General features: G+C 44.9%; 1 protein-coding gene across 1 annotated transcript in view; it reads left to right on the top strand.

Moving 5' to 3' along the window:
• The window catches only part of LOC147898768 (DEAD/DEAH box RNA helicase family protein), a 178657-nt gene that overhangs the window by 115147 nt on the left and 47324 nt on the right, over nucleotides 1-16186 (top strand). Inside the window, exon 12 of the mRNA XM_087378942.1 lies at nucleotides 13611-13700. Coding sequence (XP_087235068.1) covers nucleotides 13611-13700 — 90 coding nt within the window. The remainder of the gene's footprint in view (nucleotides 1-13610; nucleotides 13701-16186) is intronic.

Genomic DNA, 16186 nt, shown 5'->3' with positions numbered 1-16186 from the left:
AAAGCTTGATGAGGGTGGTAACATGGATGCCTATCTCACTAATGTGAAGGATTTGAAAGAGCAATTGGCCAACATTGATGAGATTATGCCTGATTCTTAGCTTGTTTCTAATACCCTTGATGGGTTGCCTAATTGTTATCAAGACTTTGTTACTACATTGAGGTTGGTTGCAGGGGGTAATGCCAATCATTTCTCATTTGACCAGCAGCCAGCTGGTTGCTCTTCTTCTTCAAGAGGAGCAAAGTTGTGCAAATCGCAATGCTTCTATGACTAGTGATGAAGTCTTTGTTGCCCAGCACAAACACAAAGGCAAAGGCAAGGTTTGAGCTGGTAAATCCCCTGATTCCCATGCTGATCATTCACATGGTGCCTCTTCTTCAACGGATAATAAAAAGAAGAAGAGATGTAACCATTGCAGGAAACGTGGGCATGATATTTCTGAATGCAGGAAGCGCATTGCGTCTGAAAAGAGAAGAACGAGTCTGGTCTTGCAGTATCTAGTTCTTCTAGTGCAGAGGATCGATATGAATCCGCCAATTTTGCACAAGATTAGCATTGGGCTTTCTTGGTTACATGTAAGTATAGTCTTGATATTCATGATGCTTGTATGGCAGTTTCAGATGTTCATGATATCTGGTTCTTTGATAGTGGTGCTAGCAAACACACCACTTCGTGCCGAAAGTTATTCAGCTCATTAGAGCATACACCTCAGGGGGGCAGTGTCACATGTGCCAATAATGCATCATATACCGTGAAAGGTATTGGGCAAGTTGCTCTTACTTCTGTATTTAGTGGTATTGCTACTCAAGAGAATGTGCTTTATGTTCCAGGCATTCGTAAGAACCTCATTTATATTTCAGCCACAGCTACACGTGGCTTTCAAGTTCTTTTTTATGGTGTTTGGTGTGCAATGTATGATGTTACACATGTTACCATGGTCTTGACTAACACATTGACTAGAGGTCTTTATAGACTTGATGCTTATGACAGATTTTTGGATGCTACACATGCCTTTGCTCTTGATTCTACCATGGCAGATACCCATTTGTGGCATGAGAGGTTTGGACACCTCAATTTTGGAGCCTTGGTGAAGTTATATAAGGATAGTATGGTTGTTGATCTTTCAAAATGCATATGCCTTCAATGCCGTGCTGCTGAGCATAGCCCTTGGCAACAAGACGGCCTTTGTAACGGTCCACTGAACCATCAGCTTTTCGTTTGATTTGATAAACCCGCTTAGTTCCAATGGCATTTTTACCAGGAGACAAATCAAACAACTCCCAACTATTATTCTGATAGATAGAATCAAATTCAGCTTGCATAGCCTTCAACCAACAATCATTCCGAAAGGCATCTTGATGACATCATGGCTCTTCATTGCATGCTATAGCAACCAAAGCATAAGCAGCAAAACTAGCATGCTCTTTCCAAACAGCTGCTCTAGTACGGACTGGGAGAGGAGTATCTTGTTTGCTGTCTTTTAATGTGTCAAGGAGCCAACGGGGCACCTTTTGGGACTCCTGAATTTCAGTCTTGCTTGGTCAAGAGCCATGTGCAATTGGTCCTGATCAATGAGAGGCATATCAGGCTGAAAATCTCGCTGCACATGTGGCTGCAAATGACCAAAAGATGGAGGAGGTACAACCTCAGATGGAACATCATCCTGAGCATCGGATGAAAACAAAGGCATCAAACTGACAAAAATATCTAGGGCATCAACAACTGGCTGTTTTTGGCAGTCCCGCAAGGGCATAGTGGAAGATTCATCAAACACAACATCTCAACTGACAAAAAATTTGCCCGTGCGGGGCTGATATAGCTTATAGCCCTTGCTCTCTGAGCTATACCTAATAAAAACGTCCAAGCCTCATTAAGGTGTGATAGTCTGCAATGCCTTTGTGGGACATCTGTTCAAGATGTAATAAGCACACATGACCGCATCCAACCACTTCTTGTTAGGCAAATGTGTGCCTTTAATATGCACCTGGCCATCTCCATCACTGACCTATTTTTCCGCTCAATGACAGGAGTCTGTTGAGAAGTATAAGACACCATGCATCGACGATGTATGCCATGGGAAGCCAAAAAAACAGCAAACTCATTTGTATTCACCCCCTCTATCTGTATTAAGATGAGCAATATGCAGCCCACTCTCATTCTCAGCCAAGGCAATAAAGTGCTTGAAGCATGAAGAAACTTCATATTTGGATTTCAAGGCGCAAATCCAAGTGTACTTGGTGAAGTCATCAATGAAAGAGAAAAAATAATAGAAGCCCCCAAGAGCTGTTTCCCAACCTCCTGGCTTTGAGGTTGAACGTTCTGAAAGCAAGGTATGCCGCTTGAAGAAAGCCCTCTATGGATTGAAGCATGCACCTCGGGCTTGGTATTCCCGGATTCATGCTCATTTGCTCACTCCTGGCTTTGAGAACAGCCTTGCAGAGGCTACCCTTTACATCTGCAAGCGTGGGACAGATTTGCTGATTTTAGTCCTTTATGTGAATGACATGCTTGTGACTAGGACACATTCTAAGCAAATTGCAGATTTAAAGCTTGATTTATAGAAGACATTTTCTATGTCTGATCTTGGTCTTCTGCACTACTATCTGGGCATCCAATTTCCTAGCAGTGAGGGGAGCATTTTGATGTCACAATCCAAGTACATTGGACAGCTTTTGCAGCGTTTTTAGTTTGAGGATTGCAAGCCAGTATCCACACCATTAGAGCTTGGTTTTGACTTCTCTTCTGAGGATGGCAGCTGTACATGTGATGTCACTCTTTATCACTAGGCAGTTGGTTGTTTGATTTACTGATATACGAGATCTGATCTAGAGTATGCTGTCTCACAGTTGAGCATATATATGCATAGCCCATGTATGCACCATTGGCATGCGGTGAAGCATGTCTTCAAATATCTCAAGGGCACACAGCATTTAGGCCTTCTCTAGGGGGTTGATACTTCACTTGTCATCATGCATGGATTCACTGATAGTGGTTGGGCTGGTTGTTTGGACACTCGTGTGTCATATAGTGGCAACTGTTTTATGCTTGGTACTTCAGGTGTTTCTAGGTTCAGCAAGAAGCAAAGTACAATTGCAACTTCTAGTGGAGTGTGTCAAATTGCTCCTACCGTCATCTTCACTGATAGTCAGACTGCTTTGGCTGTTGCACGGAATCCTGTTTTCCATGCTTGCACGCATATTGAGGTTCACGTCAGAGAGCGATTATCAGCAGGTGATATTGAGTTGTCTGATGTTCCCACTAAACACAACTTGGCATATCTTTTTACGAAGGCTTTACCACGACCTAAGTTTGAGGCTTTTCAGCTAGCTTTAAACTTAGTACCTTTTGTAACTTGATCTGTTGTACTCTGTACAGTCATAGGCTGCTACATCCCTACAGGAGGAACATGTGCAACCATGACATTAGATATTCAAGTATCCTGAGCCATGTCCAGGATACTTCAGCCCATACCATGGAGGGGGGTTTGTAGGCCATTCTATGGGCTATCCATAGGTGCCACTTATTCTTTGGTATGTGCCTTGTAGGCCTAGTTATAGTCAGTTAGGACTATTGATACAGTCAGTACATGTACCACCTAGGTCAGTTTGGACACTTAGTTCAGTTAGGTTAGTTAGCCCTAGGGTTTTGTTATGTTGGCTTTCCCTTGAGCCTCCACACTTGTTGCAGCATTTTCAATTTAGCAGCTCGTATTTTGCTTTCTCCCATTCATTTCTGAGCTTTCATTGATTGCCATAGCCACTAGGAGAGAGAGAGAGGGCTTGTGGGCGGGGGAGGGTGAGGGTGAGGAAGAAAGGGGGGGGGGGCGGAAAGGGTAGGGGAGGGAGGAAGAGAAGGGAGCATTAGTTACATCTACAAAGGACCAAAGGATCTATGAGACTGGAAAAACTAGATACAATGAAAGCTCATGGTAGGGCCACTAAACGGGCATCCCTACCCAAGGCTGATGTCTGTGACAAGAAAAATGTAATATATTGCACTGGCGCTATGACAGAAAGTCAAAAGGAGAAAAACGTAAAGGAGGAATTCCTCGGCGACCAACCAAACAATTTTCTCTGTATATGGTGTTTGTGGGCTCAACACCACTATACGGCTGAGGATAGACAAGTGGAGCTTGTTTGACAGTGGGTCAAGATCTGGTGAGGGCTGGCATCAAGAAAGAAAGAAAGTCAGTGATAGATCGTTGCTACCACTCGACCTGTGTAGACTCGATGATGTATCCCGTTGTTTGAGAAGTGCTTTCATCACTCTAGTTGTCTATCTCCCGATGTCGAAGCGAGAGGGTATGTCTGGAGTCTTCATGTGGTTGTCTACTTGTGGTTGGGTTTGTCGAGTCGTGCCCTATGGCTCTGTTGCATTTGATTCCCTATTGTGCTTGGCTTGGGTCACTAGTGGAAAAATCCACGACGGTGCTTTAACTGGGCTTTGCCGGTCCCTTATTGCTCTCCTTTGTGCTCGTATAAGCTGGTCTCCATGTCTCTAGGCCTCAAGAACACCCATTGATCTTGATGTACCAGGTGGCAGGAACTCTCTTAGTGGGCCAAAACTGGTACTAAAAAGACAGTAGTGACATCCAAAGAACTCACAGTAACGGGGCATCTAAATGCGTAGTCATCCTCTATCTTGGTCTCTTGCATATCACATAGAGTGCATATCTCTTACGTGGTTGCCCTCTACCCACCTTGTCTCAACCTGCTATTTTTTAGAAGATACCCGAAACTGACCAATCGAGATGCTCGAGGCATGTGGAAGATAAATGTGAGTCAGTGGGTGGTGGCCAGGTCTTGTACGCTGACTCTTGGCCTGTCCAAGTCCACCCCCCCTCTTCTGTAGTCTACATGGTGTGTTCCGTTGTTTGAGAAGTAGTTGTTTGTCTCCTCACGTCGAAGAGAGAGGGTATGTCTGGAGTCCTCATGTGGGTGTCCACTTGGGGTAGGGTCTATCGAGTGGTGCCATGTGGCTCTGTTGCGTTTGGTTCCCGTTGTCCTTAGCTCGAAGCATCGGTTGGAAAAATATGTGATGGTTCTTTAACTGGGCTCAGCCGGTCCCTTATTGCTCTCCTCTGTGCTCGTATAATCTAGTCTTTGTATCTCTGGGCCTCAAGAAGAAAAGTAGACACGCTGATGTGGACGTATCAGGAACTTTCATCCTTTGTCTTGGTCTCTTGCATATCACATAAAGTGTAGATCTCTTACATGGGGTGCCCTCTACTCACTTTGTCTCAACTTGTAGCTTGTGTGAAGATACCCGGAACTGACAAATTGAGCCTCTAGGCTAAAGTGAAACAGTGGAGTCTATCATCTATATTCCCAAGTCTATATTCCCAAGCTTGTAAATTATCTGCATGTCGGAGCATACCAACTTCTCCGTCTCCAGTGCCATAGATGAAGTGAGGGCTAGCCATGGTAGTCTGCATCCGTCCTTTATTAAATTTCGTGTCTTGTTAATTACAGTGGTAGTGTGTTCTCTCCAAGTAGGCTTCGAATCAGGATATCTCCGGAGCGTTTCCTCTTTGTATGTAATAAATGCTTTTAATCCTTCTATTTCAAAGTTAGACCTCTCATTGAATTCTTGTATAGGAGCCCCATGTTGGATACCTTTCCTTGCTGGGAATTGAAGTTAAGAGACTGTAAGGTTCTTCAGGTTCCCATTTTGTATCATGAGAATACTGTTGCCATTGCATTACGGGTTTTTCATCTTTTAAAAAAAAACGAAAGTAGTGTGGATTGGTATGACCTGTCAATGCATCACTAAAAATGTTTTGCAAAAGGTGCACTAACAAAGCACACTATGTGGACAGTGGGGTGCTGCCCACGAGTGCTGGAACTGCGGGACTGATAGCTTGTTTTTTTTCATCAAAGCGAGAAGAAAAACTCTGATAAGTCTGTCCTCGAAAAGGGACTATCGTACATCCTGACTAGATGGACCGATGTGTTAAAATGGAGAGACTTGGCTCGGGGATCCTGTAAATGTGAGTGGAAGCACAAACGCTCGAGTCTGTCTATTGCAGTGTATCCCTTGCTCAACCAGGTGTGCATAGTTGGCGCATTGTGAAGTGAAGATCAGACCTAAGAAGAGAACACGTAGGTATGTGTAGGATGAAATAGTGTCTACCAACGTCCCATCAAAGGATTGCTCTTTGTGTTGGCCGCCTGGGGTGTGTTGAAGTTTATGACCTTGGTTTTACCCAAGTTGTCCTTCAAATCATTTCTATTGCAGTAAGACTGGAGCGCGTCCAAATGCCGTTGGAGGCCCTCAACCGAGGAGGAGAATAGGACAACGTTATTTGCATATGCTAGAATCGGGATCAAGCGGGGACCTGCACCTCCCAAAGTCATGATGAAGGGCTTGAGCTCATTGATGTTCAAGCCAAACAAGGCTGGTGAAAATTGAGAATATTGTTTGACCCAATCGTGCTCATGGCCTTCTCAATCCACCCGTCAGAGTCCTGGCTCTGCGTGATACCCGCTTGTTTAATGCTCGGATTGCCTAGACAATATCTTGATTCTACCCTAGCAAGTAGTCGTCTGAAAAGTTGGGCTCGTGGTATGGTATCAAAGGCTTTGTGGAAATCCGCAAAGCAACCATAAACTCTCTGCTTCTGTGCTCGGGCCTCCTCAATGACAACTCTCAATGTGAAGTTGTGGTCTAGTGTAGCTTGATCTGCTCGAAAGCTTGTCAGGGCGGTGGGGGTTGGTTGCGCATGCACGCAATGGGCGAATGGGTGCAAGGGGGGGAGGGATGGTTGCACATGCATGCAGGTTGCGTATGTGAGAGAGAGAGAGAGAGAAAGAAAGTTGTATTAATGTCTGCAGAAGGCGGCAAGGCCTCATGGGCCTATGAGACAAAGAAAACATCAAAGGAGAAAACTACATCTGTGAGGAGAGAGGGAGTGCACAAGATATCTCCTAGGGAGTGCCTAAAGCAGCTCTTAGTTATTATAAAGCATACCATACCTATATTCTAGTGCTATCATAGTGTGACCTTCATTACATCATCAATTTAAAACTGAGAGTCCTTGGGCTCAGATTTGAATTCTCTAATCAGAGCTTGTCTTCTCACAGTAGACCACTCAGTTTCTTGCTTTCCTAGCTTCTTTCACTTTAGTGAGCTCAAGGGATCTTTGCTTGAGCTGAGTGGGAGTAAGGTCCTCAAATATCCATATCTTCGTGCCCTTCAGCTTGTGTGTTTGTTGGAGAATCTTGATCTTTGCTGCCTTGTCGTTGAGAGAGATTTGTTTATCTATCCCCTTTTTCTGGATATTCCAGATGTCATCCCACTTGCAGTATCTTCTCTTTAAGGTAATTGATTTTGTCTTTTGTGTATTCCCTTGTGATTGGGTTGCCTTCCTTTACAGTTCACATCTGCTGTAATCTCTTTCATGAATTTCACCTGAATGTTGACCATTTCCTGCACTTTAGAAACCAGCCGAGGTGTTGGTGGAGATGCGCTACATTGGTGTAGCACCTCTTTGATGAGTCTTGCTTTCCACCGCCCTCCAGACCATGGACTTTTGTTTCAAGAGCTGCAAGCCGAAGCTTGGGTTCAAACTTCAAGCTATAGATAGTATACACGCTCTTATAGATTGGGGGCTTTGTTTTCAGATATGTTTTCCCATTTGGGCTATTGGCGGGGGCAAAACCTGCAACATACAAGTAGAAGGGTTTCATGCCTTGATTTTAGGCATCTTGGGTGTCTCCATGCCGGCCTGTGCAAACTGACCCCACTACTTGTGGCGTTAATCCTTGAGATGTGCTGGGGCGTTTCAGCCCAAATCGGAGAAACCCCCCCCTCCCTCTCCCCCTTTTGACTTGTAAGTTGTGTCTGGTCAAGCTTGAGCTGTCATGTTGGTGGTGTCGCGTGTCTTGTGCCCCCAACCTTTTTTCCCCTTCGACATGTGGGTTATTCTGCCCTGCCTCTGCCATGCTGCGATCCTAGGCCTCCACGACCCCCTCAGACTTGCTTGTGGGAACCCCCCGAACTGCTTGCGCCTCGACCCTGACTAGCTTTGTTCATTGTTGCTCAACACTCCTATGTGCTGCTTTGCGCACCGCCCCTCTGTAATGAAGGCCACGATTGGGCACTTATTACTAGAACATACATGATACATCATACAATATACTACATGGGAAATTTTAAATTTCAGTCCTTTTTACAAATTAAATTTAGAACTTCAAAGTATTGCAACTGATAACTGAAGTCTCATAGAAATAATGAATGATGAATCATAAATCTACTTAGTACTTACTACTTACAACTATCAACATTCAAAGTTAAAACGTAAAACTGAAAAGTAAATAGATATTATACTGTAGTACCATGAATCATACATGGAGCATGATTCATAATAAAGAGTAAAGTTAAAAGTATCAATATGAATCATGACTTAGAACTCAAAAGACATGTGTCAGAGACTCGGGTCCTAACAATGAAAAGAGAAGTCTCAAGCTGAAAAATAAATAGTGCCAAGTAATACACACTACTAGTAACTACTCATGACTCAAGGCTCATCCTCATCCGATGAGCCACTGGATCTAAAATCCCCGTCTGTGATAGTATTGCCCTCACTATCATATTGTGGCTCCACTACAGCCACATCAATGTTATTTTGCTATGAGTCTGACTCATCGTCACCTAGCAACAACGCCTCATCATCTAGCAAGGAGACCTCCCCATCTGTCAAGGACTGTGAAGTACTGGCTCTCTGCTCATTGCCTCGACGAGAATAAGTCCTCACTCCTCCTTGAGATCCTCCTGAACCACGTAAAATAGTACATCCACATCCTCATCCACGACTTTACCTAGGCCTCTGCCTCTCAATGCTGTAACTACAGCTCTATGACATGAACGAGTGACACGCCTGTCAATGGTCTCAAGCTCCCTATGGAGCTGTGCGTGTATCTACTCCTCATCATCTTCCAATGGAACATAAGCACATTGCTTGTTGATGTCAATCGTAGTGGGATCTATCTGCAAACAGTTGAAGCGTTGAAATCAAACGGAGCTAGTAGAAGATTGTGTTGAAATGGATGTAGCTTGCAGGGCTCCACAAAATCCAAGGCAAGTACTCAAAAATTTGCTGAGATGCAATTTTTGGGCAAAAGCCCTAAATTTTAAGGTAGGTTTTTAACGTTTCTAAAGCTTCTTAAGTATCTAAACGTTTCTAACGTTTCTAACCTTTAGAAACGCGTATCTATCCAACCATGTGGAGAGCGCTGTGCGCCATGGATAGCCAGCCCAGCCTAGGCCAACCATTTCCCTTGTGGTTGCTATCTGGCAGGATATTATTTACACCCTACACTCAGCTTGGGAGCACGGGACCCCGACAGGCTCTAGGGCGACTGTTGTGAGGCACGCACGTTTCTGCAAGGCTGGCTTTCAGGAGTTTTCAAGACATTCACTCCGTGAGGGATTCATTGGTTGTATAGTCTCCCTACTTGGCTGTTACCCCCTGTACCAAAGATTCCCTAGGCAGTGAGTTGGCTTTCTCTGGAATAGGCTGGTTTTTCCTATCAGCCTTTATCCAATTTTTTCCATACTCAGATGCTTCAGGGCTGCTGTTTTGTATGAGGTTTTTCAAGCATTTAATAGAAGGTTCCTTTCTTTGCAAAAAAAAAGGAAAAAGAACTGGATCTTGGGAACTCCTAGTCCCCCCTTATGCAGCTTGAGGATGTCCGACCATATAATATGGTTGATCTCATCTCATGGGAGCATCTCAGGTGGTGCATCCATGCTATACTGAAAGTGGGGAAGTCTGTCCAGTTGAATGTTGTGGCTACCAAACCATGTGGATACCTATGCATACCATGCTGTATCAACACCGCTCTCAGCCAGTTGCCTGGAAGACTCCAATGCTAGGCTCGGTATCTCCATTGAGGTAAGGCCCAAACTATGTGGATGAAAGTCATTGTTTGAAAGATGGCATCAATGTGGACAGGGCTCATGGCGAACTCTTCTTGTATAATCTGATGAGAGACCGAAGGCTTACTACGAATCATCCTAGATCCCCTAGTCACCTATAGTCTATCGACCTCTTCCACTTTGTCGCTGAAATGTCACTCCCCCAGAAAGGTGTTGCATTCATGGCAGTCAATCTCACCAGGGTGTCAAAAAGCCAACCCTTCGTCGGAGGGTCCTGGAAGTGTGCTTGGAAGCACTGCCTCTCTAATCGGACCAGAGCACGTCGCCCTGGTGTGAGTTGTGCTGTAGCTGTATGGGTCATTGTGAAAACTGGTGTGGTGAACATTGCTACCAAATATGTGTAAGATTGCACTATCTCCACTAGCTCACCTCGATACGTGAAACTTTGGCGACGGGATACTACTCGCGAGGTGTTGAAGATCATAACCTTAGGGTTAACTGACAGGTGCAGAACATCTCCAGAGCCTCTAAATGTTTCTCCAATCCCTCTACTGATGATGATATGAGGACTATGTTGTCTGCGTACAACAATATCTGCACCATTAGGTCAGCCAGACATGAGTCCTCTCAACCTAGCGGATCTACGAATGATGTAATCTCATCAATATAGAGCCCAAAGAGAGCCGGCGATAGGGGGCAGCCTTGTTTCACTCCTATAGTGCTCTCAACCCAATCCAATAGACCTCTCGGGGCATGTATTCTCCCTCTGACAGACTCATATAGGCTCATCACCCCCCAAATCATGATCTCTGGAAGCTACAACTCGTGTAATCTCCTAATCAAGTGGGAATGTGAAACACTATCAAAAGCCTTGCGAAAGTCTACAAAGCAACTAGAGACTTTCTGGTGCCTTGAGTTTGCCTCCTTAGTGATAGCCCTCAAGGTGAAGATGTGGTCCAAGGCGGAGTGTTGTTTCTGAAAGCTTGCTTGCCCAAGAACCCGATGCCCGTAACCCTCTGTGTGACTGTTGATCTCCCTCTCTAGTATCGACACGTATATCTTAGCCATAGTGTGGCCAATCATAAGAGTGCGGTAGTTCCCAGTGTCCATGGGATTGCTTGCCTTGTGTATTGGTAGTATGGTGGTAGTAGAAACCATGGCAAGCGACATGATTGAATAGTTGGCTAGAATTGGGGTCAAGACCCCCTGCCCATGTGTAAAGCGCTCAATGCGAAATTCCTCATGATTTGGTAATCTTTGGTTATGAAGCTCGAGAAGGGTAGAGCGTACATTTTGTGCAGTAAACAGGTGACATGTAGTGGGCGTGGGCATAGAGGACATATCAGGTGGGGTCTGACCTGGGACATCATACATGGAGTGATCATATGTGTGCCAAATCACTGGACCTGTGATGGGGATGGGTTGCTTCCCCTCCGATAAGAGACCCCAACGTGCAGTAGGATCTCCTCCACGAAAGGATCTGATCACCTCATCCACCCTGTGTATAAGGAAAGCTCGCTTCTTACGCCGTGTCAATTGGAGTGAGACCCGTTGTGCCTCTGGTGAAGTCAAATGTCCCAATGCTCGCTCACGTGTGAGGTGGGCTCTCATCTCTCTGCACTCGTCTTCAAACCAGGGGTTTTGGGGCATCTTCCCATGCAAGTCGAGTCGTGGGGAAGGATCTGGTGGCAGCCTCCTGTATCACTGAGACAAGGGTATCTGAGGTATGGGTGAGGTCCATCCCATCCCTAAGTAAGATTGGGAACTCCGAGGCCAAGTGACTCATGTAAATCGGACGAGCACAGCCAAAGTGGATCTGAACATGAGTGCTTGTTTGGGGGGGGGGGGGGGGCTCTCCTCATGACTGACATGGCGGCCGAGATATAGAAGGCAAGGTATGAGTGGTCCGCAACGAGTGGAGTAGGGGGTACAGTAAAGTCGTGTACTCATGAGGCAAAAGTTACTGGACCCAACACGTAGTCCATTGTGCTTCTTCTCCTACCATGTGGGAAACAAATGAGCCCACTAGATGATGGCCATCTTCGAAGACTGTTATATATAGTCAAATCATGGATAGCCCCCAACTCAAGCAGGTGCCTTCTATATGCTATCACTGGTGCATCTAGATCTGTTGATTGCCTCACTATCCCCAACTCTGCTGCATCCAACTCCGGTATATGAGGGAATTATTATCGAAATCTAGTAGGTCAATCTGTCTGTCTCTAGTACGTGCATTGAAGTCACCAAGTAGGAGAGTGTCCCCCTGTCTAGAGAGCTCTGTGATGTCATAGTGAATAGTCTCATATGGGTTGTGCCCTTCCTTGGTGACTTCTCGTGCATAAGATGATGTATTTGGGGGGAGGTAACACACCACAATGAAAATCGGATGTGTATCTGGTAGTTGAACTTGCACCCACAAATGTCGTGTGTGCTCCTCTCTCTGGATCACAGATATGAGTGGTCTCAGGTGTGCTTTAAAAAGGACAGCCACGCCTCCCGACCTCCACATCCCACTATCTCCCCTCATCTCCTTCCTATGGGCTGATTCCCAGATATATCGTGTCACTGTCGGCAGCCCTCTTTCCAACCTTTCACGAGTCTCGGTGTAGAAGATCATGTCTCTGTCAGTGTATGTTTCCACCAATATATCTTTCTTCTTTCTTTATCTCACTCTCTCTCTCCCTTCGACTTGGGGAGATAGACTACTAGATTTGACGAGAGTACTTGTCAGACAGTGTGCCACATCACGGAGACTACAGAGGAGGATGAATGGATCCAAAAAGGTCGAGCGACAACAAGGCTTTATCATTGATATTCTCGCCAGATAAGGAGCCACTGTCGGACGAGCTCCTCTTGTCTCTCCTCAATCCTCTATTCGTGTTGGTCCCACGGACAAATACACAGGTTCAACCACTCAAGGATGGTTAACCAATTGATAGATGACGAGGGGATTCTTCTTGGTGTTTGCTCCCCCTTTGTGGGTTTTTCTTTGCAAGCAATAGCGCGACGTACTACTTATATTTTCGGTCGCAGGCATCAGCCTTGGGTAGGGGTGCCCATTTTAGTGGCCCCACCCTTAGGTTGCATTGTATCTGGTTTCTTTTCAATCTCATAGACCCTTTGGTCTTTCGTAGGCGTTAATAAACTCTCTTTCTCTCTCTCTCTTTTTCTTAAGGTAGCATCCCATGCTTCCACACTCGTTAGTAGTTAGGACGGGCACAATTAGTGAGAGAGCATTCTAGGCACCTTGCCTGTTACACTTGTAGTTATTCAATGAGTGTGAAGGCTTACATTGTTGTACTCTTGACAAAAATTAGACACGATGCTATTTCTTGCAATTTCCAAAATATTGGCTGTAAACAAATTGAGCCAAAATACATCATATTTTGCGAGAAAGTAGCATTACCTTGCATTTGATGTTGCCAATACTTTGCAGCCACACTCTACTGCCTTCTACAATACCTTCATGTTATGATACCTAGGCTTTATTGTTGGTTGTGTTTACCCTTCAGTTGAAGAGAGTGATCTAATATTATTAGCATTTAATAACTTAACATTCAGGCGTAAAATTTGCTTTGTTTCTATAATATGCACGTCTTTATATTTGAGTAATTGGTTCCTTGTTTGTAATTCTATGACTACCTATTGCTAATTTATGTTATGCTGCCTAGAATGTATCATGATCAGGTCATTGCTCTTGTTTTGATCACATACAATAATTGGATTTTCAGGCTTACTTGGGGATTCACTGTCCGTTGAGCTTCGAAGTTGCTGAGAAGGCTCGGCAACGTCTTGTGTTTGATGAATTTTTCTATTTGCAGGTTCTCTCTCTCTCTCTCTCTCTCTCTCTCTCTCTCTCTCTCTCTCTCTCTCTCTCTCTTTCGCCCCCCCTCCCCCTCTATCTCTCCTCAAAGGAGACCGCCAGAGACGAGGCATCACTCTTGACATAGCCCATCAGATACAGAGTTCGAGGAGACCACGTCCCCCGCCACAGCAAGAGATAGCTCAATAGACGCAGATCCGGGACATCTTTGCAGCCCATTGGAGAGCCACCATGACAGAGGGTTTTGGATTCTTTTTTTCAGTTTTCAGCTTTTGAGTTTTGAGTTTGATCTATTGGGCTCTTTAGCTTAGCATAGTACTCAACAAGGACCCTAGTGTACCCTTTGCTTCAGCCCACAGAGACTTGTATGAGTTTCTCCTCGTGATGTACTTTTTTTTTCCATTGGCGCGTGAGGCTCTCCAAGGACGTTAATATATCTTTCTTTCTTTCTCTTTCTCTGTGCTTGTGTGACAGTCCTCCCTCTCACCAACAATATTTGCGCTCTAGATGTCATGACATGAGTACCTAGTAGTACCCAAATTAGTATACTAATCTACGGAATTAGTCAATTTAAGAACCTTGGTTCATACGGTTCTGAAGTTTGAGTCATATTGACTGAGATTGAAAAGGGTTATGTTTGCTTATAGGTCATTGCCTAGGGGTAAAAAGGAGATTACACGGAGAGGAGCCAAGGAACCTTAGAAATTCTGATACCTAAGGTATGAGGGTTAACTTAGGTCTTAGGGATAATTGGAAGGGCACATCTAATGAGGTGTGAGCACTTGTGTGATCACATCCCATTTTCTGTTCCTTCCATGGAGGGACGCTGCTCTCTCGTATGATGAGTAGTACCCGACCAAGAGAGCACCTAGGATACGTCCTACACATGTAGTAAGTTTAGCCTAGAATAGGAAATAAATAGGATAGTGAAAGAAACACCTAGTGTTTCCCCCCTCACAACAACCACCACCACCCCCCCGCCCCCCTGCGTGTAACACACCTTAAAACCCTTAAAATGTCAGGCAAAGGGACCCCCCGTTCTCCCTAACGGGAAGTTAGATCAGAAAGAGATTGTATCTCTCCCACCCATCATATACCTCCTATAACGACATAGTGACCTCCGATTCATTTAAATGAAGCAACCTAAGCTGAGTGCACCAGGTCACAGCAAAAAGAGAAGAGAAACTGGGTTATTTCAGCTTGTTTTTCAACATAGATCAAGTGAGAGATGAATAAGTACCACTAACTCTACAACCTCTGTATTGAAATTACAGCAAGCTGATTTCCGGTTATTACTAAAGAGGATGAATGGAAGGAAAAGAGATGCATAATAATGAACTTGTCCCCTTTCCTCCATTACCTCAAGGAGCGATGGAAAGAACACCATCACCTTCTTATGAAGAGGATGCATTAGTTGAGACTTAGACACACCTTGACTAGATAATCCACAAATGGAGTTACCTCCTCTCTTTCCCACAAGAATGTCATGACAGAGAGTTGTCTTTTTCGAAATGAGAGGAGAAATGAGTTCATGCCACCACGGCATGAAGAGAAACTGACCTTCCGTTGGGAAAGGTGCAAGCAATATGAAATGAGAGTATTGCTGATTTTGCAGCTAGATTTTGGAAACTCTCTCTAGAGTTACTAGGAAAGAATGAGGAAGATAGAAGAAAGAGATTGCATTAGTTGACAGTACTACATCTGGGTTGTATAATGACGTTTTCTGATCTTGTAATTGCTTCCCCCTTCTTTTAGGGGCTGAAAATCGTAATATAAATATAACTGGATTCTCTTCGTGTGTGTGTGTGTGGACAATCAGGGTCAATGCCCCACCTGTTAGCCCCAAAATAAGGAGTGCACATGGGGTTGACGCCTTTCTGTGTAAGGGTGTAGATGGCATCATGTCAGCACGTATAAGGGGGATTGAGTGAAGCTGCCATGTGGGCAGCAACCGTGCGTCTTTCTTGAGTTAGTTTTAGGGCATCCTGTGGGGCCACCCTGGTCAGCATATAGGGCTGACTGTATGTCCAGGACTATGGCAGGCTGTCAGGCTGAAACAGACCGAGCCAAAGGCCCTGGATTAGGGCAGGTCCACAGGCTGGTGCATGGCCTGGACAGTACATGAATCGGCACCTGTAGAGGGCCTATTTGAAGGCTGCACTGGTCTTCAGAGCATTAAATAACAGACTGGGTTGGCCCTGGCTACAGCAGCAGTCTGGCTGGACTGGTACTTCTCAGTATTATCTGTCCCAGATCAGCAAGTGTGTTCTATCTTTCTTTGCTGAAGTGAGATACAGAGGGCATTGTACCTTGGCATGTCTTCAGCACTAGATGTCTTGTGTTCTTTGTTGCTGATTGCAAGGACATTGGCTAATGTACATGTTCTATTAGCCATGTTATGCTATAGACAAGCGTAGATTTGTTTCCAACACACACACACAGAGGTGTTTCACTTCATGTGTCCCTCCCACTTTGTCTCTAATA

The sequence above is a fragment of the Dipteris shenzhenensis genome, chromosome 9 (genome assembly GCF_047967505.1).
Source record: "Dipteris shenzhenensis isolate YYH24624 ecotype China chromosome 9, Dip_SZ_1.0, whole genome shotgun sequence".
In the NCBI taxonomy this organism is placed as follows: Eukaryota; Viridiplantae; Streptophyta; class Polypodiopsida; order Gleicheniales; family Dipteridaceae; genus Dipteris; species Dipteris shenzhenensis.
The sequence above is the reverse complement of the archived record's forward strand: the minus strand, read 5'-3'. Positions and strand labels throughout refer to the sequence as shown.